At 35.2% G+C, this 26,113-nt stretch overlaps 1 protein-coding gene and 2 non-coding genes across 3 annotated transcripts; 1 reads left to right on the forward strand and 2 right to left on the reverse strand.

Annotated features, from left to right (window-relative positions):
* Positions 1 to 969: 969 nt before the first annotated feature.
* On the reverse strand, positions 970 to 22,199 carry LOC145785259 (very-long-chain 3-oxoacyl-CoA reductase-like). The gene is made up of 9 exons (XM_082596940.1): positions 22,058 to 22,199; positions 21,668 to 21,714; positions 21,279 to 21,354; positions 20,333 to 20,466; positions 16,076 to 16,094; positions 6,679 to 6,743; positions 4,944 to 5,126; positions 1,966 to 2,115; positions 970 to 1,763 (listed from the first exon to the last, which is right to left on the reverse strand). Exons 1-9 carry the CDS (start codon positions 22,197 to 22,199, stop codon positions 1,677 to 1,679), a joined length of 903 nt encoding a protein of 300 aa, XP_082453066.1. The 3' UTR covers positions 970 to 1,676.
* Positions 11,237 to 11,319, forward strand: Trnal-uaa (transfer RNA leucine (anticodon UAA)). The gene has a single exon. It is a non-coding gene; the product is annotated as a tRNA-Leu (tRNA).
* On the reverse strand, positions 15,840 to 15,922 carry Trnal-uaa (transfer RNA leucine (anticodon UAA)). Its single transcript has one exon. It is a non-coding gene; the product is annotated as a tRNA-Leu (tRNA).
* Positions 22,200 to 26,113: the final 3,914 nt, after the last annotated feature.

Here is a 26,113-nt window from a genome sequence, read left to right on the forward strand (position 1 = left end):
CGGAAGGCGTAGGCTACACCGATGCATAGCGCTCAAGTTCGCTTTCCCGCAATGCAGGATAAAGATAAACAAACAAAAAAAAACATTAAAACGTTGCAAAAGTATTAAAAGCATATTTTTGGAGAATGGAAACATAGAACTTTGGGGTGGCGATTGTTCCTCAAAGCCCCTCCCCCCGTGGCTCCGTACCTAAGATTCACTCTGGCAATCTCGGTAACCGGCCCTGTGTCAAAAGCCTTTACAAATATGCGAAACTACCAGGAATAACCAATCAAGGCTTTGTCAGTCCGAGGATAAAATTCAAAACCAACCAACCTAGTCCAGGCTAGATATCAGAACAAGTGTCGAAAAGCCAGCGGCATTTACTTTTTGCAGGCTACACGAATCTCGTTTAGCGCACGCTAACCTCGTAGGTTAGGGTAGGCTACCGGTAATTCATTCATGGTAGGTAGGATAACCTACACATTAAGATGGTGGAAGAAGGCAATGGACACAGCCTCCTCCCATCTGTAGGCTATATAGCCTATCTGAGCGTAGGCTAATTACCTAGATCTGAAGAGGAAATTAAACCTTTGAAAAACAACAAGTGAAGGATGAGGCAAACAAAAGTTGGATTGGAGAAGGAAGATGAGACGATCCGATGGAGAAAAAACAGTCACACCCGACTAGACTAAAATTGGGGAGTGATAATAATGCAACTGATTTAACAACCAACAATTGACTCAAATTGTGATTACAACAAACTCAACCATGGCTTAATGATCATTGAATAATTTCACAAGTGTAGATACAAACGACCTGTTTTAGCCTGCTGGTTCGCCATAATAGTAGCCTATATAGCCTAGCGGTTTGTCACTAGCTAGTGACACTTGTGAAGCGAACAACGATCGTACTGCTAAAAATAAAACTCAATCTACTATCTTTGAATAAGTTTATTGAAAAATTATTGAAAAAATACTTTGAGTCAAGCAGAGACGTGAATCACAAACAGCGTATCATTTTGTTTGTTTAGCTTAGGCTGCAAACAGAAATATAAACATGTCAAAAACCATACTCATTCGTATGGTTTTAAATCAAAATAACAAGTCATTGCCATGGATGTAGGCCTACGTTCTTGCAAAACTTGTCACTAATGTCACATTTCGAGGAAAATGACGGCAAGTCACTGGGGACAAAACCAAAATCGGATGATGATGATGATGTAAACACGCAAATAGTCTTGTCATTTTGTAAGCTAGCCCAGGCCCTAGGCTACGGCATAGACTATTGTATGTCGCAGCGGTCATTAAATTGATTGAACAGGGCCTAAGAATAAGAATGTTTAGCCTAAAATCTTAAAACAAATAAATTCAATAAATAAAACAATTTTATCCTTTTTTTTAATTACCGTACTGTGGATTTGAATAGGAATAAACTGTAAATCATGAACTGATTTTCAAGCTCATTCAAATCATAACTAAACCCTAATTGTAAATTAGTGGCACGTAATCTGTAACAAGTTATATTTCTTCCTAAAAAATTTTCTCTAACATCATAAACGTGTCAAGAATTGACAACACACAGCTTGGACCAGAATAAAGCCCAATCAAAATGGATTTCAAATGAATTTAATTACGGTAGGCTACGTTTCTAATATGAGGAGGTCTCGTCCCAAGATTCGGAAACGCTTATTTGTTCTACATTTGTTTATCTTCAAGTCGTTTCGTTCTAGCATTCATATACCGCTTCAGGATACTTGCTGGAATCAAACTAAAGATAAAATTCTGAAACAGAAAAAGCATATTTCAGTTGAATAACCTGTCTTCTTCAAATTTCTTGTTTAGGTTATTCTAAAATTGCTAGTAGTTGATAGTCTTATTGAAAATTTTGAGAATAACACAACTGTTAACACCATTGATGCTGTTTTTTTTATTTTGTATTTCTGAACAAAAATGCTTACCCTACAAAAAAGTGCAAATGGCTTACTTGCAGCGCAAACCCAATACTTCCCACTGTGACTCTTTCTTTACCAATGGTTGCAAGCATAGACCGTACATAACCTTCTGCTGAGGGCATTGTCTCCCAATTCGGCGCAATTTTTGTCATGTTGGTTTTAACAAAGAAAGGACAACAACACTGCCAATGAAAAACAACATGTTATTTTTTCAAATGCGTTGCACATCGAGTAAAATAGACAAGGATTCACTTACACGCAGTAGCGTTTACAGGGGTACTTTTGAACCCACCAGATACTTTTCAACTGGAAGTAAACACAGCGTATTTTCTGGTCCTGTGGTGATACACTGCATTTGCACAACGATGTCTTGTTTCAAGAGCGCGATAGGCTACCATTGGTAATGAGCCCGAAATTAGTTTTTTTAACGACTTGCTCATAGTCATACAATACTAAAAGATGAAGAAAAACTGTCGACATTACGCGAAGTAGGCTACAGGAGTGCCCAAAATAGGCTTATATCTACAAAACTTTGAGAAGCCATAAGATAAACAGATCACTATAATTTGTTAGCAATTTAGGAAAGCCTACTTGAATCAATTTAGCCTATATCAGGTTAAGCGATTGTGGCGTCAGAATGGCTGTGAGTGAGATTTTTTTAAATGTGGCCACTGGCCAGCAATGCTAAAGTCACAATGTTAATAAACTAAATCAATCAATCATTTCAATCCTTTTATTTTTCGTCATTTACGCGTCCGGGACGAAAAAGATACTAACTACAAAAATCGATATAGAGTCTATATCGATAATATTTATTATCCATTATAGACCTACCAGCACGTTAATGAACGGGAAAAGGTGGCAAAACCTTGAAAGGTTTAAAACAGGGGTGTGCAACCTTTATTACAGGAGGGCCAGATATTAACAACTGGGTGAAACCGCGGGCCGCACGTTTATTTAACATATGATTTCTAGTAGTTGCAGGCACAAAAAGTAGTTTTTTTGTTATTCATGTTATTTTTATGGCATTATTAGGGGTTATCTCCTTGCAGAAATAATAAGTTAAGACGCATAAATTTCTGAAGAAAACTGCTATTCAAATTTATCGTCACACCATCTTTAAACGAGTTCAGTGCGAAATTTGCAGCTGGTTTCTTTTCCCGACGACTTTTTCCAAATTTACTTTAATGGCAGTGCTCGCAATTCGAAGTCCATTTTCCAAGTGTTCGTCTGTCAGAACCGATCGATAGGGGGATTTCATGACGCCCATTTTAGAAATAAATTATTCGCACAAATACTATGAGCCAAAAAGAGCCATTTTTGAAGCCATGGATTTTTTGAAATGTGGAAAGTCATCTTAGTTGAGATGTTTTCGATAAAAATCGCCAAGATTTATTTTTAAATACTTTACTTTCAAATCCGTTTTCTCTTGAAGATCAATCAGTTCAAGTTAGATGCTGGTGCTTTGTCAATGTCTGTGTTGAATGGCGAAGCGATTATACCAAACAAATGTTCATGAGATTTAAAGTCCTTGAAACGAGCCAAAAATTCATACAACAATTTTTCAAGTTGGTCAGCAACTTCAGTTTTCTTTTCTGGATGCATTCCATAGTCTCTTAAAGTTGGAAAGTGGAAAAGATTTCCTGTCTGTACGTGAGCTTTCCAAAGTCGTAATTTGTTCATAATGCCTTTTATGACCATACATTTTACGTTCCAAATAACTAAATACAATGGATTGGTGGTGGCCGGTGGGAGTTTTAAAATGATTAACAGAAGGTACGAAATCTACAATAATCCACTCCACAATAAATAGTTCACACGTACCAGACTAAACTAAATTATAAACACGTTTCGCGGGCGCACACAATTCAAAATTGACACATCTTCGCGAGAATCGCGGGCCTCACAATTTTTCTTCGCGAGCCACATTTGGCCCGCGGGCCGCACGTTGCACACCCCTGGTTTAAAACATGCCTGAATGGAAAATCATGTAGTAGGCTATAATGTCAGTAGCCTACTTAGCACGGCCACAAAACCCAAAAAATAAAACAAAAATAGAGAGAAGCACACATGTAGTAATGAATGACAGCCTAATGAAAAGTGTTGTGGATTGAATTTGCCAGTTCTAATATTGATGTGGATGAGCAGTCTTAATAATAATAACAGGATGGAGAAAGAAAACCAGACATAAAAGAAATCGATCCTCAGGCAAAAGCCCGTTTCGATGTGGCCCAGGAGAGCAGGTGTTAACTGTTAAGCTCTTTCTATGGTCAGACTGCACATCACACAGTAGCCTAAACTTGAAGGTTTAAAGTTAAATACGTGAGGGTACTGGACTGCACTGTAGAATATGACACAAAAATGTAGGAATGCGAAACCACAGTCGGTACTAATTAACCTTGACCCTCAGTGTTGTCACGTGTAGCCTAATCGGCTAAAGACCACCTGGACACAAGCCGGATTAAGGTTTTCATGAGCAGCCTAACCTAGCTATATGGGGATCAAAAGCATGTTAACCTCTTGGTTAGGCCACTTTATTTCGTTCTACCCACTATTTATTGTAGTAGTAGTAATCTTTATCGTCGGACTGGGGATGCTTCTTAGAGAGATTGTTTGTGGCAATTTCGCATACTTGTGCAGGATTTGAACCACTGACGCAGGCCGGTCACTGAGATCGACAGAATAAAGTTTCCGTTTGTTGAAAAGTTATTTGCATCAATTTTCAGAAATACTATTAATTGCTGGTCTACTTTTTATAGATACTTTCAAAGATATCTGTTTCTGGCCAAACACGGACTTGTATGTGTTACAACAACTTTAGACGCATGGATCCATTATTTTGGATCCATTATGGAAACATTATCGAAACCATTCTAGGTGTACCTTTCCATTGACATTGCAAAGGTAAATTATAACTTCTGAAGCAATGCATACCAAAGCATGAATATTTACTTTTACCGAATCAATCAATCAATCATGATTTCATTGCAAGCAGCTACATGATGGTTACCTGAACTATAACTCCTTTGTCTTCACACTCGTAACTGAGAATTTCGGAAAAGTGCTTCAGGAAAGCTTTTGACGCGGCGTACATTGAAAAGCGGGGAAGTGAAAACAAGGCACTCGCTGAACTAACGTTTATGACGCAGCCACGTCTTCTCTGCTCCATTCCAGGAAGAACAATTTGACTCATCTGAAGTAACCATAACTAACGTCATAAAATCAAATTAGTGTCGTGTTAGCAGAAGTTGAAATCACCATTAAGCTATTCAAAAGAAGACTATATTTTTACCAAAACCAGGCAAAGTTTGAAGAAAATAAGAAAATTTCTTTGTTAAACATGAGTATTTTTATCTTCGGACTGAGCAGGCCTCTGACTGGTTATTCTTGGCAAATTTGCATACTTGTAGAGGCTTTGAACTAGCCTACTAACACAGGTTTAGTCACAGAGATTGCAAAGTGAAGTTTTCGAGTGTTGTTGTTGGGTTGTTGTTTGTGACTAATTACATCTACTGAATGCTGTTAAAAAACGAGCAGTCCTAAAAATGCGTTGCTCAAGCGCACACCCCGAGAGGCAAACCAACGCCGCTTGATCTTGAGTTTTTTGTGGATAAACTCAGGGGCTTAACCAATTTAGAAACTGGGACTGGCTACTGGTTGAGGCTTTGAACCATTAGCCCGGTCCACAAGCGTAAAGTTTCCGCTTGTTGCTGCTTGGAACGTGTTGTTGCTGGACGAAGTTATCCTGACCTAATTTTCTTTGACCTGCCCTTAATTTTGAACAATCTGTCTGGGAAGAAGAACCAGCAGTTCCCAAAGGATTTTTTCTGTTCGCTACCACTGAAGAAAGAGGTTCTCAACGTTGGCCGTTTAGTAAAAAGGTAAAGGTGAGTTCCATACTTAAATCCAAGCATCGGGAGATGAGAAGATATATAAGGTTCTCATTATACTAAGCCTTCGGCACTAACGAGAGTAGGATGGCCAGTTCCTTTCTCTCGGCCGCTTTTCCTTCAACAACTACGCCCACCCAATTTATTACACCCTGGGTAGAGGTGAGCGGTATTTTTCAACAACCAGCTTAAGCCGGGAGTCGAACCAGGATTGCATGATTGGAAAGCAAGCGCCTTATCCACTGCGCCATCCCACCGCACTGCCGTTTAGTACCCCAAGCTTAGAACCTCAAGTTTAGTACATCAAGTTATAAAACAATCAGCCGGAACGTTTTTTAAACTGTATATTGACTAATCCAATATAAATTATGATGCAAAGAGTATTTTCATATGATTTAAAGTTTAATGATTTTATATGGTAGGATCACAACAAGTAGCCTATAACCAGCACTTTATAACAATATTTATTAACAATATTTATTTCAACTGTTTCTACTGAACTTTAGTGTGAAGGCTGTGCATGTTTGTTGCAAATACGTTTCTCAATCCAGGAGTGGTATCAGACAAGTAGCCTACTGCCTACATGAGTATTGAGTAAGTCATGCTCCACGTGGAAATCTTCACGTAGGCCTAAACCCTTAGGACTTCGCGAACCCCAGTTGAGAACCTCTGACTTGATTTTCTCAGAAAGACAGCCTAATAATCAATTGGTGTAACAGCCATGCCTGTCTTTTGTAAGTCATCATGACCGCCAAGAAATGAAAGATGTTGTTGATTACACATTTTCAGTCATTTCTATTTCACAGTTTGTAATGTAGACAAATGTTTTATTTGAACAATGAAAGCTTACTTTACCTTCATAGCGCTCGTCATGTTGATTCTGGTAATGTTTGTGATGAGTTTGGAAAGATTTGGCATTTCTGAGTAGTAGTAGAGGGATGGTATTGGGAGTAAATGTAAGAACCCTTGGTAAGAACAGGTAAGGACCCTCCCTCGGTAAGAACCCTACCCTTCGGTAAGAACCCTGCCCCTCGCTCGGTAAGAACCGAAGATAAGGTTGTTTGGTCTCAACTTTGTGGTAAGAACCCTAGATAAGGTTGTTAGGTCTGAACTTTGTGGTAAGAACTTGTAAGAACGGATGTTATGACGTAATGATGTGTAAGAACTGTTGGTAAGAACGGATGTTATGATGTAGCCACCGGTACTAAGCCTAGTCGGTACGAACTTGTAAGAACGAATGTTATGTAAGAACGACCGGTAAGAACGACCGGTAAGAACTCTATGAACGAACTTGGTATCGAACCCTCCGACCTAGGACGGATTCGGTACGAACGAGTGATGCTAATAGGTTATGTATTAAATCTAAGTACGAACTTTAGCTAGAAACTACAAGCTTACTTGCTATATAACTTGGTTTACTTATAAAAAGCAACAAATAAATATTTTTTCGTTTGTGGTCTGTAAAGAGTGATTTTTTTTTATGTTACATTGCTAATGATCAGTGACCTGGGTTCAATTCCCATGACTGAGGTTGTTTTTTTAATTTATTTAACTAGTGATAATGTGATCTGAGGAACTTTTTTAATCAATTTTACTAATGATGATGTGCTCTGTGTTCGATTCCCATGTCTGAGTTGTGTTTTTTTTTTAAAGCAATAAAAATGTAAAGTTTCATACATTAGATGTCTTGTTGGTCAGTTTGCATACATGCATAATCACAGTGGTTGGAATGACTACAAGATATAGAAAAGACTTTAAAACATAACCAGCTTATTTTTATTAATTCACAAAGCAACCTTTTAACCTGAAATTAAAGTTAACAAACTCATTTTTGATTTAACATCATTGTGGGTTATTTTAATGTTGTTCTAACTGTAGACACACAGCTGGGGACCACTGCAATAATCTAACTTCTACCAAGCAAATAACCTAACACCTCGTATGCTAGTCAATAGGAAAGTCATTTTTGATGTCACATTATTGTGGATTCTTTGATTTTGTTTAAATTTTATAACTGTAAACGATGTAAAGTTCATAGATCGGTTAATATACAGGGTTTGTTTATTAATGTGTGGGTTAATATGCGGGGTTAATTTTATAAACGTTTTGTTAACTTTTTGTCGGATTGGGTGTAGCTATGTTTTTCGCAAAGGTGTTTGCTTGTAAGAATAGAGTTTTCACTATTATAGGTAGGTCTATTCGCTCGATTCTAGATCTTTCCAAATGCTGTGTTTTGTTCTTGCTGAATTTCGGTAAATCAATGAGGTTTCACTGCTTTTTGGTTTGTATAGGTTAGTTAATTTCGTTATTCTTTGATTCTTTTAATCAGTGGCTTGCTTTTAGTTTATTGTAAGGTAAATGGTCAAAGGGGTGCTTAGTCGCTTATTAGTTGGTTATATATAAGACTTATTATAATCTATGACTGGTCTAAAAGCTTAATAAATACTGCATTTTAGCATTTTTATTTCGGTTAATCTTCGTTTCGGTTTATGTTGGTTTCGGTAAACCTTTATTCCGTTAGGTCTACATTTTGCTAAAGCAGTGTTTTTTTACTAAAACTTTATGGTAATGTGTATTAAATGTTACTAGTCTGAAAAATTAATTTTGTTGGTATAATATCACTTAAAGGTTGTGAGAATCATAGCTTGACCAAAATGACCTAACTTTAAGCTTGTCATGAAGGCATAACATTTACGGTTTTGTTTTATGATCTTTACAACAACTGCACTACTCCATGATATTAACATAAAGGTACAACTCAACACACAAGCAGTACTGTAAATTGAGACATAGAACCTCCTGTTTTGGTTGTGTTCAACTTAGATCCATGTATCTTATCGTGTTTATCTTATCATTTTGCTAAGCATCCATTTCATAAAGATCGTTACAGCAATGATTTTAGCTAAAACTTTATGGTAATGTTTACAAAATGTAACTAACTTGGAAATTATTTTTGTTGATATAGTATTGCAATGGCTTGGTCAAAACAATGTAACTTTTGTTATTTGTGTTTGCATAAACAACTTTTACGTTTTTTATATGATGCTAATAACAGCTAAACATTTAACGTTGTCTTTTATGGAATGAGAACAACCAAATGAACAGCTATGAAACCAATTGTTGCAACACATAATCACACTTGATGATAATAACACACAAACAAGATCCTGAACACAAGTTTTACTTTGTAATTATTAAACAGAAACTCGAAGGTTGTGATGTTTTGTTGTAGTTTCTATAAACTTGTAAAAAAAAACATAACATTTGTTAAACTATTTTTCAGTTTGTGAATTATGGAACATAAACTTTGTAGTTAGTTAATAATATTTTTTGATGGTTGGTTAGTGCAATAAAAACTTTGTGATTTGTTGAAATTATTGTTCAGTTTGTAAACAAAAATTTAAGTTGTGATTTAAAATAATTTTTCGTGTGTATGTTATTAGAATAAAGTTTTTAGTTTACACTTTGTCAAAACTACTTTTTAGTTTGTAAAACAAAGCTTAACTATTTTTGCATTTATGTTATTAGAATAAAACTTTTAGTTTAAAATTTGTCAAAACTACTTTTTTAGTTTGTAAAACAAAGCTTAACTATTTTGGTATTTAAAATAATTTTTCGTGTGCATGTTATTAGAATAAAACTTTTAGTTTAAAATTTGTCAAAACTTAACTATTGTTTTATTTAAAATAATTTTTCATGTGTATTTTTTTAGCAAAACTTTCATCATGTTTCCTTATTTCACATTTATTAACTTTACAAAATTTCATGTTATGTGAATAATTATGTATATAATGTAAACTTCATATTTGATTTAACTTATAAATTAATTAAGATAATAATAACTCAAATTGATAGCTTTTTTGTACATAGTTTTGTTTGAAACAACAAAAAATTATGATAATGTTTAGTTTACAATAACTTATTACTACTTATTGTGAATAAATGTGAGTTATTCTCAGATTGATATTTTGTTTTCTTATTTCTAAAAAATAATACATCGGCTTATCTATTTTTTATATGTTGCACAATTCAGTTTTTAAAGTTTTAGAGTAAGAAATCAAGATGAGGTATTCCAGCAACCATATCGGAGCGCCTGAAACCATAAAATGTAGCTACTCAAAGCGCACTTATAATTTGCAAACGCTTCAAACATTTTCGATGTGTCACATTAGACTTTTAAATGGCAACACCGTTTACTTAAGGTTTCACCTCCATTCTGTTCTGAAGTTTTTATTGTTGAGCTGTTGGTTCCGTGATCGATCCCATGCTTCCATTTGTAAGAAGTATTAGTTGTAAAGAAAGGAGCGTTGTTCCCGGCTATCAGCACAAGGCTGAGCACTCACTAGTACAGCGAGCAGTTGCGATTCGCTAACCATATCGGTGTAGCTTTCACGCTTGTTAATACTTGGGTCACAGGTATTTTTTCACATTTTCAACCCTTCTGTTATTTTTTGTTAAACACAAGCATGATTTACTTTGTAAATGGTAAAATTTTCATGCTGGTAGTTTTATCAAGCATATTAGAATATAATACAATTCATCTGTAAAGATAATGATTGCCTAAACTTACTGTTTTAATATAGCAATGTAATATTTTTTAAATCGTGGTAAGTTGTATAGTGCATAAATCATTTTTAAGGCCTTTGTGTTTTGCAATCTCCGGAACCACTGTAGGCTACAAGATTCTTTTAAGAAGCAAAGGAAGTTATGTTCTTCAGCTTTTTGTAATTATATCTAACCTAATAGATAAACATTCAACCTCTAACAGATATACTAAACTATTTTATTGCATTGAAAGATGTTTTCTAGCAACCCATCGTTTTACACGTTCTATATGCCTCTAACTTTATGTAATAATTTTACCATATCTACTTATAGCTTAATTTCAGTGAGGTATATTTAAAACAACAACTTTTTTTTTTTACGAGTGTAAACCCACAACTAAATTTTTTCACTTCTATTCGTTGGTGGGTGGAAGCACACAAGCAGGTCTTGGAAACGAAAATTTATTTATGCCTGTTCTAATGCATTGTCTTGTATCCAAACCACACACTTGATCTGTTAGCCTACACTGATTGATTTGTATAAAAATGAACCCACATTTCCTTAATTCCTATCAAATTCGTATAACGAAGTGTATCATACAACTTAATCGCTTGCTTTAATTGGATAACACCCTTTAATAAACTGCTAGCACCTCGTGTTCGAATAGCTTAGGCACCTGCTATAGCACATAATTTCATGATCACAAGTTTTCACAGTCGAATTATGTCTTAAAAGTCTTTGTTTTATCACAGTCAAAACATCTTTTAAATGAAATTACAATAAACTGTTTTATGTTGTATAAAACATACCTAGTATAACAAGTTTTAGGTGGGTCATGCGTACTGAGCACTTGTTTAGGCCACAACAAACTAGATTGACCGAGTGGTTAAGGTGTTGGTCTTAAGTACCAATGGACTAGCGTCCGCGTGGGTTCGAATCCAACATCTAGTATTTTGATTTTCGGTTATTTTGTAACACATACTTTGATTTATTTTGTTTCTTAACATCACTTCAGTTGCTTGTACACACGGTTGTATTTTTTTCTCAGTCATAACAAGGTTCCTTTTTCGCATAAAAACATAGAAATCTAAACATTTCCAATAAGTCACCTTTTGTTTGCTCAGATTTCAACATAAATAGATGAAAAATCTGTTTACCTTTGATCTATTTGACTATTTTCTGATAAATAATAACACTTTTGCAACAACTTATTAGGTTTTTACGTGTGTTCTAACTACAATCTACTTATCACGAGTTTACATGGCGGATAAAAATAAAGAAACTCAGCTTAGAATGGTGTAACCTTCGTGATTTGCGATAAGTTTGTGCCTACAAAATGTCAATTTTGAAACTGAACCAAAGTTAAGCACATATAACCATAACATCTTACTTATTTGTATACAGCAATACCAAAAGTAGTAATTATTTCCAACCATATAACATCATCCATTCTGTTAGAATCGATGTAACCTATTTTTTAAACAAGTCAGAACACGATTTATATTAAATTAGCGCTTTATTTTAAATCGATCACAACATCATTTCAAATTGATTCTCTGGTAATTAAGTTTTTTTTTTAGTTTTTGGTAAATGTTTATTTGTTTACATCATGCAAAGGCACATTTTTTATTTCGCTGTGTTATTGTTTGTTTTGTTTTTTTGTAAATATCTCCATCTTGTGTGTAACTTTAAGTGTTTTGTAAGATCTAAACAACACTCAATCAATGTGATACATTTCATGGTAGCTTTTGAACAGGTCTAAACCGGTTTTGATGAAAATATGCTTGTAAACACATGATGATGCTTTATTAAATGACCCACGTTCACGTATATCAATCACGAGCCAAACCAATTGCAATAATTTTGTTTCACAACATCAGAAGACTTTGTTTTCGTAGATTTTAATAATTGTTTGGTCTGTAATCGACTTTACCGGTTTGTTTACCATCAACTTACGTTTAAACATTAGAAAATTACTTGAACATTCTACTTCGTTACATAGTACTATAGCATTTACGCGTGATGACTTCTTGTAAAAACTACAAACCAATGACACCAATTTATTTAACAGAACTATCAAGTGAAGATTTGTTCATCATTACCGCAACTATTTCTATTGTCTTTTCACCATTCACCATTGAATCATCTCCTCAGACTTTCTTTTGTCGTGTGTTATCATCATCATCAGCCGGTCATCCCACTGCTGGCAGATGGCCTCCACATACATGTTTCCACATCATTCTGTCTTTTGCTGTTCTCATCCAGGTGATGCCAATCTTTTCTTCTATGTTATCTCGCCATCTTCTTTTTGGTCTCCCTCTAGTTCTTCTTGCATATCTTGGTGTCCATTCTGTGGTTATCTTGGCCCATCTGTTATATAATGTTTAATTCTTAAAAATGTGTTATTTGAACAATTTTCCGCTTTTATGCTTATCCTCATCTCAAATAGATTGCTTGTGAAGACAGTATATTTTAATTGTTTCCATATTATAGTAAGGTAAAGATTTCCATGTTTCATTTAACTCTTTTATCTTGCTCCTACATCTAAACTTATTGTTTGGTTCCTCTTGAACTGTCTTTCGGTCACATGTTCCTGGTGCTTCATCTTTATTACCCTATCTCACTTAGAATACCCTGGTTTGTGGTTAGTCTTTGTAATACCGACATAATATGCATATTATGCACTTTGTACTAGTTTTTGCTTCCAAACAGTAGATTCGACCTCTTTATCTTCACTTAATCTTACAGCACAACCGCTTTAATTTATTCCAAACACCTCTTGTTTAGTCTTTCTCTGATCTTATTGGCTCAGAACTTAATAAGTTTACCAACTCGTCTTTCTGTCTTTACATATCCATGGTATTTTACCACCACTCGTGTGTCTTTTCGCAGATATAAACCCAAAGGTAAAGCTTTAATTTTGTGTAACTTTTCAAAATAAATTCAAACGATTTTTTAAGACATGCCCAAAATATCATAAAGTTGTGTTTGAACCTAGAAACAAAAAGAAAAAAAAAATGTATATCTATGTAATACTTTTCACTAAACACAGATGCAAAATTGTTAAATCACCCAGTTTTGATGATGACTGTCTGTTACACAATAACAATCTATCTTTTGCTTGAGAAAAAACGCTTTTCTTTTAGATAAGTCACATATCTGTACACACTTTTCCATACAAGTACGTCACCACAAACATCTCGAGTAAGTGTTGTGGAAGGAGCACCACTTTGTTAGACAATCACTGCGGAAAAGTGTGTACAGATATGTGACTTATCTAAAAGAAAAGCGTTTTTTCTCAAGCAAAAGATAGATTGTTATTGTGTAACAGACAGTCATCATCAAAACTGGGTGATTTAACAATTTTGCATCTGCGTTTAGTGAAAAGTATTACATAGATATACATTTTTTTTTCTTTTTGTTTCTAGGTTCAAACACAACTTTATGATATTTTGGGCATGTCTTAAAAAATCGCTTGAATTTATTTTGAAAAGTTACACAAAATTAAAGCTTTACCTTTGGGTTTATATCTGCGAAAAGACACACGAGTGGTGGTAAAATACCATGGATATGTAAAGACAGAAAGACGAGTTGGTAAACTTATTAAGTTCTGAGCCAATAAGATCAGAGAAAGACTAAACAAGAGGTGTTTGGAATAAATTAAAGCGGTTGTGCTGTAAGATTAAGTGAAGATAAAGAGGTCGAATCTACTGTTTGGAAGCAAAAACTAGTACAAAGTGCATAATATGCATATTATGTCGGTATTACAAAGACTAACCACAAACCAGGGTATTCTAAGTGAGATAGGGTAATAAAGATGAAGCACCAGGAACATGTGACCGAAAGACAGTTCAAGAGGAACCAAACAATAAGTTTAGATGTAGGAGCAAGATAAAAGAGTTAAATGAAACATGGAAATCTTTACCTTACTATAATATGGAAACAATTAAAATATACTGTCTTCACAAGCAATCTATTTGAGATGAGGATAAGCATAAAAGCGGAAAATTGTTCAAATAACACATTTTTAAGAATTAAACATTATATAACAGATGGGCCAAGATAACCACAGAATGGACACCAAGATATGCAAGAAGAACTAGAGGGAGACCAAAAAGAAGATGGCGAGATAACATAGAAGAAAAGATTGGCATCACCTGGATGAGAACAGCAAAAGACAGAATGATGTGGAAACATGTATGTGGAGGCCATCTGCCAGCAGTGGGATGACCGGCTGATGATGATGATAACACACGACAAAAGAAAGTCTGAGGAGATGATTCAATGGTGAATGGTGAAAAGACAATAGAAATAGTTGCGGTAATGATGAACAAATCTTCACTTGATAGTTCTGTTAAATAAATTGGTGTCATTGGTTTGTAGTTTTTACAAGAAGTCATCACGCGTAAATGCTATAGTACTATGTAACGAAGTAGAATGTTCAAGTAATTTTCTAATGTTTAAACGTAAGTTGATGGTAAACAAACCGGTAAAGTCGATTACAGACCAAACAATTATTAAAATCTACGAAAACAAAGTCTTCTGATGTTGTGAAACAAAATTATTGCAATTGGTTTGGCTCGTGATTGATATACGTGAACGTGGGTCATTTAATAAAGCATCATCATGTGTTTACAAGCATATTTTCATCAAAACCGGTTTAGACCTGTTCAAAAGCTACCATGAAATGTATCACATTGATTGAGTGTTGTTTAGATCTTACAAAACACTTAAAGTTACACACAAGATGGAGATATTTACAAAAAAACAAAACAAACAATAACACAGCGAAATAAAAAATGTGCCTTTGCATGATGTAAACAAATAAACATTTACCAAAAACTAAAAAAAAAACTTAATTACCAGAGAATCAATTTGAAATGATGTTGTGATCGATTTAAAATAAAGCGCTAATTTAATATAAATCGTGTTCTGACTTGTTTAAAAAATAGGTTACATCGATTCTAACAGAATGGATGATGTTATATGGTTGGAAATAATTACTACTTTTGGTATTGCTGTATACAAATAAGTAAGATGTTATGGTTATATGTGCTTAACTTTGGTTCAGTTTCAAAATTGACATTTTGTAGGCACAAACTTATCGCAAATCACGAAGGTTACACCATTCTAAGCTGAGTTTCTTTATTTTTATCCGCCATGTAAACTCGTGATAAGTAGATTGTAGTTAGAACACACGTAAAAACCTAATAAGTTGTTGCAAAAGTGTTATTATTTATCAGAAAATAGTCAAATAGATCAAAGGTAAACAGATTTTTCATCTATTTATGTTGAAATCTGAGCAAACAAAAGGTGACTTATTGGAAATGTTTAGATTTCTATGTTTTTATGCGAAAAAGGAACCTTGTTATGACTGAGAAAAAAATACAACCGTGTGTACAAGCAACTGAAGTGATGTTAAGAAACAAAATAAATCAAAGTATGTGTTACAAAATAACCGAAAATCAAAATACTAGATGTTGGATTCGAACCCACGCGGACGCTAGTCCATTGGTACTTAAGACCAACACCTTAACCACTCGGTCAATCTAGTTTGTTGTGGCCTAAACAAGTGCTCAGTACGCATGACCCACCTAAAACTTGTTATACTAGGTATGTTTTATACAACATAAAACAGTTTATTGTAATTTCATTTAAAAGATGTTTTGACTGTGATAAAACAAAGACTTTTAAGACATAATTCGACTGTGAAAACTTGTGATCATGAAATTATGTGCTATAGCAGGTGCCTAAGCTATTCGAACACGAGGTGCTAGCAGTTTATTAAAGGGTGTTATCCAATTAAAGCAAGCGATTAAGTTGTATGATACACTTCGTTATACGAATTTGATAGGAATTAAGGAAATGTGGGTTCATTTTTATACAAATCAATCAGTGTAGGCTAACAGATCAAGTGTGTGGTTTGGATACAAGACAATGCATTAGAACAGGCATAAATAAATTTTCGTTTCCAAGACCTGCTTGTGTGCTTCCACCCACCAACGAATAGAAGTGAAAAAATTTAGTTGTGGGTTTACACTCGTAAAAAAAAAGTTTTTGTTTTAAATATACCTCACTGAAATTAAGCTATAAGTAGATATGGTAAAATTATTACATAAAGTTAGAGGCATATAGAACGTGTAAAACGATGGGTTGCTAGAAAACATCTTTCAATGCAATAAAATAGTTTAGTATATCTGTTAGAGGTTGAATGTTTATCTATTAGGTTAGATATAATTACAAAAAGCTGAAGAACATAACTTCCTTTGCTTCTTAAAAGAATCTTGTAGCCTACAGTGGTTCCGGAGATTGCAAAACACAAAGGCCTTAAAAATGATTTATGCACTATACAACTTACCACGATTTAAAAAATATTACATTGCTATATTAAAACAGTAAGTTTAGGCAATCATTATCTTTACAGATGAATTGTATTATATTCTAATATGCTTGATAAAACTACCAGCATGAAAATTTTACCATTTACAAAGTAAATCATGCTTGTGTTTAACAAAAAATAACAGGAGGGTTGAAAATGTGAAAAAATACCTGTGACCCAAGTATTAACAAGCGTGAAAGCTACACCGATATGGTTAGCGAATCGCAACTGCTCGCTGTACTAGTGAGTGCTCAGCCTTGTGCTGATAGCCGGGAACAACGCTCCTTTCTTTACAACTAATACTTCTTACAAATGGAAGCATGGGATCGATCACGGAACCAACAGCTCAACAATAAAAACTTCAGAACAGAATGGAGGTGAAACCTTAAGTAAACGGTGTTGCCATTTAAAAGTCTAATGTGACACATCGAAAATGTTTGAAGCGTTTGCAAATTATAAGTGCGCTTTGAGTAGCTACATTTTATGGTTTCAGGCGCTCCGATATGGTTGCTGGAATACCTCATCTTGATTTCTTACTCTAAAACTTTAAAAACTGAATTGTGCAACATATAAAAAATAGATAAGCCGATGTATTATTTTTTAGAAATAAGAAAACAAAATATCAATCTGAGAATAACTCACATTTATTCACAATAAGTAGTAATAAGTTATTGTAAACTAAACATTATCATAATTTTTTGTTGTTTCAAACAAAACTATGTACAAAAAAGCTATCAATTTGAGTTATTATTATCTTAATTAATTTATAAGTTAAATCAAATATGAAGTTTACATTATATACATAATTATTCACATAACATGAAATTTTGTAAAGTTAATAAATGTGAAATAAGGAAACATGATGAAAGTTTTGCTAAAAAAATACACATGAAAAATTATTTTAAATAAAACAATAGTTAAGTTTTGACAAATTTTAAACTAAAAGTTTTATTCTAATAACATGCACACGAAAAATTATTTTAAATACCAAAATAGTTAAGCTTTGTTTTACAAACTAAAAAAGTAGTTTTGACAAATTTTAAACTAAAAGTTTTATTCTAATAACATAAATGCAAAAATAGTTAAGCTTTGTTTTACAAACTAAAAAGTAGTTTTGACAAAGTGTAAACTAAAAACTTTATTCTAATAACATACACACGAAAAATTATTTTAAATCACAACTTAAATTTTTGTTTACAAACTGAACAATAATTTCAACAAATCACAAAGTTTTTATTGCACTAACCAACCATCAAAAAATATTATTAACTAACTACAAAGTTTATGTTCCATAATTCACAAACTGAAAAATAGTTTAACAAATGTTATGTTTTTTTTTACAAGTTTATAGAAACTACAACAAAACATCACAACCTTCGAGTTTCTGTTTAATAATTACAAAGTAAAACTTGTGTTCAGGATCTTGTTTGTGTGTTATTATCATCAAGTGTGATTATGTGTTGCAACAATTGGTTTCATAGCTGTTCATTTGGTTGTTCTCATTCCATAAAAGACAACGTTAAATGTTTAGCTGTTATTAGCATCATATAAAAAACGTAAAAGTTGTTTATGCAAACACAAATAACAAAAGTTACATTGTTTTGACCAAGCCATTGCAATACTATATCAACAAAAATAATTTCCAAGTTAGTTACATTTTGTAAACATTACCATAAAGTTTTAGCTAAAATCATTGCTGTAACGATCTTTATGAAATGGATGCTTAGCAAAATGATAAGATAAACACGATAAGATACATGGATCTAAGTTGAACACAACCAAAACAGGAGGTTCTATGTCTCAATTTACAGTACTGCTTGTGTGTTGAGTTGTACCTTTATGTTAATATCATGGAGTAGTGCAGTTGTTGTAAAGATCATAAAACAAAACCGTAAATGTTATGCCTTCATGACAAGCTTAAAGTTAGGTCATTTTGGTCAAGCTATGATTCTCACAACCTTTAAGTGATATTATACCAACAAAATTAATTTTTCAGACTAGTAACATTTAATACACATTACCATAAAGTTTTAGTAAAAAAACACTGCTTTAGCAAAATGTAGACCTAACGGAATAAAGGTTTACCGAAACCAACATAAACCGAAACGAAGATTAACCGAAATAAAAATGCTAAAATGCAGTATTTATTAAGCTTTTAGACCAGTCATAGATTATAATAAGTCTTATATATAACCAACTAATAAGCGACTAAGCACCCCTTTGACCATTTACCTTACAATAAACTAAAAGCAAGCCACTGATTAAAAGAATCAAAGAATAACGAAATTAACTAACCTATACAAACCAAAAAGCAGTGAAACCTCATTGATTTACCGAAATTCAGCAAGAACAAAACACAGCATTTGGAAAGATCTAGAATCGAGCGAATAGACCTACCTATAATAGTGAAAACTCTATTCTTACAAGCAAACACCTTTGCGAAAAACATAGCTACACCCAATCCGACAAAAAGTTAACAAAACGTTTATAAAATTAACCCCGCATATTAACCCACACATTAATAAACAAACCCTGTATATTAACCGATCTATGAACTTTACATCGTTTACAGTTATAAAATTTAAACAAAATCAAAGAATCCACAATAATGTGACATCAAAAATGACTTTCCTATTGACTAGCATACGAGGTGTTAGGTTATTTGCTTGGTAGAAGTTAGATTATTGCAGTGGTCCCCAGCTGTGTGTCTACAGTTAGAACAACATTAAAATAACCCACAATGATGTTAAATCAAAAATGAGTTTGTTAACTTTAATTTCAGGTTAAAAGGTTGCTTTGTGAATTAATAAAAATAAGCTGGTTATGTTTTAAAGTCTTTTCTATATCTTGTAGTCATTCCAACCAATGTGATTATGCATGTATGCAAACTGACCAACAAGACATCTAATGTATGAAACTTTACATTTTTATTGCTTTAAAAAAAAACACAACTCAGACATGGGAATCGAACACAGAGCACATCATCATTAGTAAAATTGATTAAAAAAGTTCCTCAGATCACATTATCACTAGTTAAATAAATTAAAAAAACAACCTCAGTCATGGGAATTGAACCCAGGTCACTGATCATTAGCAATGTAACATAAAAAAAAATCACTCTTTACAGACCACAAACGAAAAAATATTTATTTGTTGCTTTTTATAAGTAAACCAAGTTATATAGCAAGTAAGCTTGTAGTTTCTAGCTAAAGTTCGTACTTAGATTTAATACATAACCTATTAGCATCACTCGTTCGTACCGAATCCGTCCTAGGTCGGAGGGTTCGATACCAAGTTCGTTCATAGAGTTCTTACCGGTCGTTCTTACATATCATTACGTCATAACATCCGTTCTTACAAGTTCTTACCACAAAGTTCAGACCTAACAACCTTATCTAGGGTTCTTACCACAAAGTTGAGACCAAACAACCTTATCTTCGGTTCTTACCGAGCGAGGGGCAGGGTTCTTACCGAAGGGTAGGGTTCTTACCGAGGGAGGGTCCTTACCTGTTCTTACCAAGGGTTCTTACATTTACTCCCAATACCATCCCTCTACTACTACTTTTCTGTAAATTTTTTCATAAGTTGCGAAATTCCAACATTATTCACTAAAACCCCAACGTCATAATCTTTAAGAAATTCCTCAATTTTCTCGTATATCGATTCATCATCAGTGAAGTCGATTTGCAAATATTTAGTCAAGACGCCATGGCGCAAAGCTGTGAAGATAAAGGAACAGGTTTCATTCATTGTTGGTAGGCTACAAATTTTCCATTGCTACTACTTTTCAAAAACGATGTTTCTGTGACTCAGGTATTAGCCGATAGCCTACATTTATGTTTAAGTAGGCTCGGAGAAGATAAAGTAGGTAGGCCCATTGGACAAAAACTTGATAGTAATGTAGCCGAAGAGGTTGAACTACGCAATTTGCATAGCACCGGAAAGTTCATCAATGTTGAACCGTACTCGATATTTTTGTAATAAATACATTCAGCAGGCCTATTCGTCAAGATGATTATTTTAACTGTCGGTCAGTGCTATGTTTTTTTATTGCGTACAGTTTTCTCGTGTGCAAGTTTATCTTCGTCGGTGAACAGTTTAGATGACGGCAAGTCATTGTAAGGTCTTGCCGTAACCTATTGTCGATGTGGCCTTACTTACCACAACTTTTTAAACCTTTGCAGTGGACCACTTTCAGTTTGACTGCAATTTTCAAAACATTGAACTTCACCTATTATGCTACTTGAATTGTTATAACAACTTGGTCACTTGGGGAAGGCAGTAGAACGAGGGAAACTATGACTTTTAGACAATTTCAGCATGACTGGACATTTCCAAAATTTTCAAAAGGCTGTAAGCTATGGCAAGGACCAATATTGGGCCACCAAAATCAATGAAGTCAATTTGTAGGCCTAAGTTTTATATAATAAAATTTTCTATGTTTGCTTCGATTGCTCAAGGCATTTGTTAGACCACTCTGGTAAAATGAACATAGTGACGTGTAACTTATTAAATGATCTTTGTCACTTGCCTATTTCTTTCGAGACTCTTTCCAACTTTTCTATGCTTCTCCCGATTGAAATAATGTTTTGACCTCTCGAAGCAAGCTGCAAAAATATGGCAAAGTTAAATAAAAGGAAGTTATAATATCGTTTTTGTGTCGTGTGAGTTCAAGGAATTCCAATATTCGAATAATATCAAAATGACTAAACAAAACTTATCGACTTTTGTGAATGGTACTGTTTGTGCAGTAAAGTTCAGCGAAAAGTCCAAGTGACATTTTTGTGGACTGGCTTGCTCACATTTGGCGTTAAACAAATAGCAAAACATTTTCTTTCAAAAGCGATGAATTTAATTGATTTATTGTGGTAAATTTTACAGCTAATTAAACTAATTGTTTACATTTGGTCTAGCAATCACCTGGAGTGCAATTTCCTCTCCTATGCCACTTGTTGCGCCGGTAACAACTGCATACAAATATATCAAAACTTTTAAGTACAAGCTACACATAGCCTACCATCAGTGTGCAACCAAAAATGTCAAAGAAAAATACTTGTAGGCTTATGTTTACTAATTTGCTCTTCACTGCAGCCGATGCACAAAAATATTTGGATTTCTGACAGCCTTTGATAGTGATATAGCCTAAGTCGCTTAATGTTGAACAATTCGTTCTGATTAGCCAGGAGCAGACAAAGACCAAATTGTTATCAAATCAGCTGATCCTAATTGGTCATAGCCAACTATTTGAATACAAGTCTTAGAAACGTAGTAGCCTACGTAAATACAAGTAAAAAATTCATTTTCATTTACCTGACCATTTTCCAAACTTTGAAAAGTCAGGATAAGTAGGAAAAATGTAAACTCTCAGAAGGTGGTAGATGTTATAAGTCAACTTTAGCCCAAGGAACAGGGCAAACAACTTTCCAATCAATGTGAAAACACACTCATACATTTTTATCTAGTAGTTTACACAGTATATCAACTCCAAACACCTATAAATTAATTGATTTTAAATTGATAAAATTTTAAATAAGTTACATCGTTAGTAGGTTTCCTAAATAACTAGTTACCTTTGCAAAAAAAAATCTTAAACTTGGTTTAAGCTGCAAATACATATAGGCTATTTACCGTTGTTACGGCCAATCTCTGTACAAATCAAACGTCATATAAAACCGTTCAAGTCTACTGAATATTACGTCATGGAAATTCCTAAAGCATGTGCCAAAATTGCACCATCGTTCATAAGACCTGTTTGGACTTGTTTGGGCCTGTTTAAACAGGAAATATTACATCAGCTTGAACACCTGTTGGAATGACTTCATAATTGTCTTTCATTTATTGCGTCACAGTTACTTTCTACGTGAATTTGAGATATTGATATCTATTCTGGTCATTCGTAAAATGATTGTTTGAAAGTTGGCCGCACATTTAACTGTTGGCTTAGTGCTTGCTAGCTGGACAAAAGTTCCGTCTTTTATCCAATTAATCTGTATTGTAGTGACAGTTTTTAGAGGTGTAGGCGTTGCACCTATTTTCGATAGCCTCGGGCTAATTTTACTGGAATACACTGTTTGAATAGACGTTTCGAAAGTGTGTTTATTTTTGGGTCATTGCATGCAGACGAACGGATTTGGGAATCTTACGTTACAATTTTCCCACGAAGAGATTATGGTTTACCGCTGTGACCATAAAAAATAAAAGACGAGTTCTTGTTAGCTGGTGGGCCAAGAAATTAAAGCAAAAAAAAATAAAAGACGATTCTCTGGCTAGTGTTTGTACGGAAGCACAGGCAGCATAAAAAAAAATAAAAGACGAAGTTGTTGGTTGGTAGGCTACAAAAGCAAAGAAATAATAAAAGAAGATCTTGTTGGTTGGTAGTCTAAAGAAGCAAAGAAAATTAAAGACATTTCTTCTCGGTAGGCAACTGAAGAACTTTAAGCTAAAAAGTAAAGACATTTCTTCTCAGTTTGGTACAGAAGAAAAAATAACTTTGACATTCATTGGCAAGAAAGAAGATTAAAGGCAATCCATCTGTGCTTGAAGATTCAAGTGGAAGAATCCAAGCAAGTTTTGTGGACGTTTGGACTTCACATACTCGTACAGCTACGGTATCGTGCATTTAAATTCTTTTTTGTATTTTTTACGGTCTTGGCAGTTAAGTTTTTTATAACTACTGTAATTTGTGTGTTTGTGTAACTTAATTTTTTAATTGTTAAATTTAGCCCTAACATTTAATATGTCTACACTCGGTGGTGACAAGGACTCGACCGCCGTAGACTCGACTGAGTTTAAGCCTGATGATGTTCTTTGCGGTCGGGCAGGCCATTCTGGGGAGGGACCCATTAACGATGAGGCTAAGTCAGTTCGAGAGGCCCGGCATCTTAGACGGGATATTTTGACTCAAATTGGGGAACTTTCTGTAGCCCTAGGTTCTTTGAGTGATAAGCAGGAACTGTTAATTTTTCGATCTAACTTATCTACTTTAGAAGAGGAATTAAGGCATTTCCATGCTCTTTTGAGTAAAATTGTTAACTCTGCAATCTTGGCAGAACTTCGTGATAGGTTAGATCCCGAATTTAACTCGTTAAAAAATAACTTCGAACAAAAAGAAAGTGAGTTCTCAGATAGGTTGGATGCTGACATACATCCTGAGGATAGCGCCTCAAATGTAAGCACTAGGATGTCTGAGAGCTCGTCACGGATAGTTGCACAAATTAACCTACAGTTAAGACGAGAGGAGCTCCAGATCCAAGCTGAGGCCGAAGCAAGAGCTGCTGAGGCCATCGCAAGAGCAGAGGCCATACGAGCTGAGGCCGCACGAGCAGAGGCTGCCGCGAGAGCTGAGGCCGACGCGAGAGCTGCTGAGGCCGCACAAGCAGAGGCTGCCGCAAGAGTTGAGGCCGAAGCCGAAGCTAGAGCTGCTGAGTTCGCACTCAAAGACGCTCAGTTGAGGGCCGAACAACGTAAAGAGGTAGTTTTAGCTGAATATCGTTCTGAGTTGGGCTCCCGGCGTAGTTCTAGGAAGGGCTCTTCTAGGCATTCCAGAAGTGAACATCAATCACAGTTTAATTTACCTAACCTTTTCCAGACGCCTGTTCAATCCGTAAGTGGACCTGTACAATCCACATGTTTTCCAGCTGTTTCAGGAGGTCTCGGGGCCGCGGCTAAGGGTCTTCCGAAGGCTGTAGAGCCAAGGCCTGCAAATTACAACCGAACTCCTCCCCCAGAGCGTACAGGTCACGGGGCCGCCATTAGCAGTAATGCTTTGCCCCCTTCACAGTTTTCAGCGCCGCTAGTTTTTGATCGCCCAGCTACACGTAATTTGGGTGGTTGTGAGAGGCGTATCGCGTCTCCTGAATTTAACGTGTGTGAGGATCGTGATCGGGCTGTGCATGTGACTGAGCCCACTCAGCCCCTTAAGGGATATAGCTTGTCTTCTCCCGCTAAATCGAGTTCTCAACAGCAGGATTGCTTTTTTGAATACCAAAATAGTAGGACGTTCTTCGATAAGGCGGCCTTGATTGGTTACGACGGTAATAATATGCCATTTGTCTTCTTTAAAAATCGTGTTATGGCCTTGATGGCAGCTTCGCCCTTTAAGGGAACTCGTTTGACTTTGTTGCAAGCAGCTTGTGTTAGAACAGCTGCACAAACGATTGCTAATTTGGTTTCTGACACTCCTGGCTTGTCAGAGGAAGACAGGATAGAAATGTCGTTAGCTCGCTTGTCCCAACGTTTTGGAGTTCGTGGAGGTCTTTTCGCAGAACCAGAAATTAGAAAGTATCGCTATGGTAGCAAATTGACTTCTATCTCTTCCAGTGATTTGAAAGAGTTTAAAGATGAATTGTCGCAGTGTTTGCTTTACGCGAAAGCTTATGGTCAGCGTGATAAATTAGAAGGACGTTTTGTTTTGGATTTGGCTAAGCGACTCCCGTTTGACGCTAAGCAGCGTTATCTTGACTTTTTAGGTGATCAGTATGGTAGCACTGAGGAACCTACTTTTCAGAGTTTGTTTGATTTTTTAGTACGGGAGGAAACGCGCAAGTCGACTGATTTTAGCATTATGCTAATGGGCGATTCTGGTGAGTCGCAGCATTTTAAAAAGTTTGGCAAAGGAAAATTGCCTTCATGTCCGGTTAGGCAGACGTCGGTAAAACCCCATGATAATGTGATTTCAGGGAGTTCGCAGTACTCGACTGCTGTTGGCGCACCGCGCGGCGGTGTGGCCAGACATAGTGACATACCGGCGTGTTTTTGTTGTTCGTCACGTGGTCAAGTTGAATATCATTTTTTGTCTAATTGTAAAGAATTTTTGCGCTTGACACCTAAACGTCGGAGAGATGTCATTGTGAAAGCTGGAAAATGCTTGAACTGTTTGCGCCAGCATATGGTTAGAGACTGTAATCATGCAAACAACTGTCGTAAGTGTGGACCTACCAACGATAGGAAACACTATTTTCTTCTGCATGATTTTTATGTGACGTCACGTGATTCTCTGGATTTGGTCGGTAAAGATGAGGCTGGTGCTAGAGTTCCTGTGCGTAATGTTAAGATTGGAAATGTTAAAGCAGCCTTTAACCGCGTTACTGCTGCTCGTGTTTTGAATCCAATGACTGGCAAATCGAAGTTGGTGTATTGTCAGCATGATCCTGGTTCGCAGTTGACCTTTGTTTCGAGTGACTTGGTGTGCGAACTTGGTCTTAAACCGTATGATAAAGCGTCGTTTAAAATGGATACTCTGGCTGGTCAGAAACCTACTTGTGCTGACCTTGTTAAACTCAACATCCAGTCGTTAGAGACTGATGAACTGTTTTGTGATATAACCTCGGTGGTTAACCCAGCTTGGGCTGACGATGTTAAAACTTT

The sequence above is a fragment of the Aplidium turbinatum genome, chromosome 16, assembly GCF_918807975.1.
Source record: "Aplidium turbinatum chromosome 16, kaAplTurb1.1, whole genome shotgun sequence".
NCBI lineage: Eukaryota > Metazoa > Chordata > Ascidiacea > Aplousobranchia > Polyclinidae > Aplidium > Aplidium turbinatum.

Bases quoted from the DNA above. Each gene is read 5' to 3' on its own strand.
- LOC145785259 (XM_082596940.1), bottom strand. From the start codon at position 22,199: ATGTATGAGTGTGTTTTCACATTGATTGGAAAGTTGTTTGCCCTGTTC. The intron at 5,127-6,678 runs GTAAAGTAAGCT...TGGTTACTTCAG, and splicing joins ACATGACGAGCGCTATGAAG to ATGAGTCAAATTGTTCTTCC. The intron at 2,116-4,943 runs GTAACCATCATG...TTTCATTGGCAG, and splicing joins ACAAAGGAGTTATAGTTCAG to TGTTGTTGTCCTTTCTTTGT.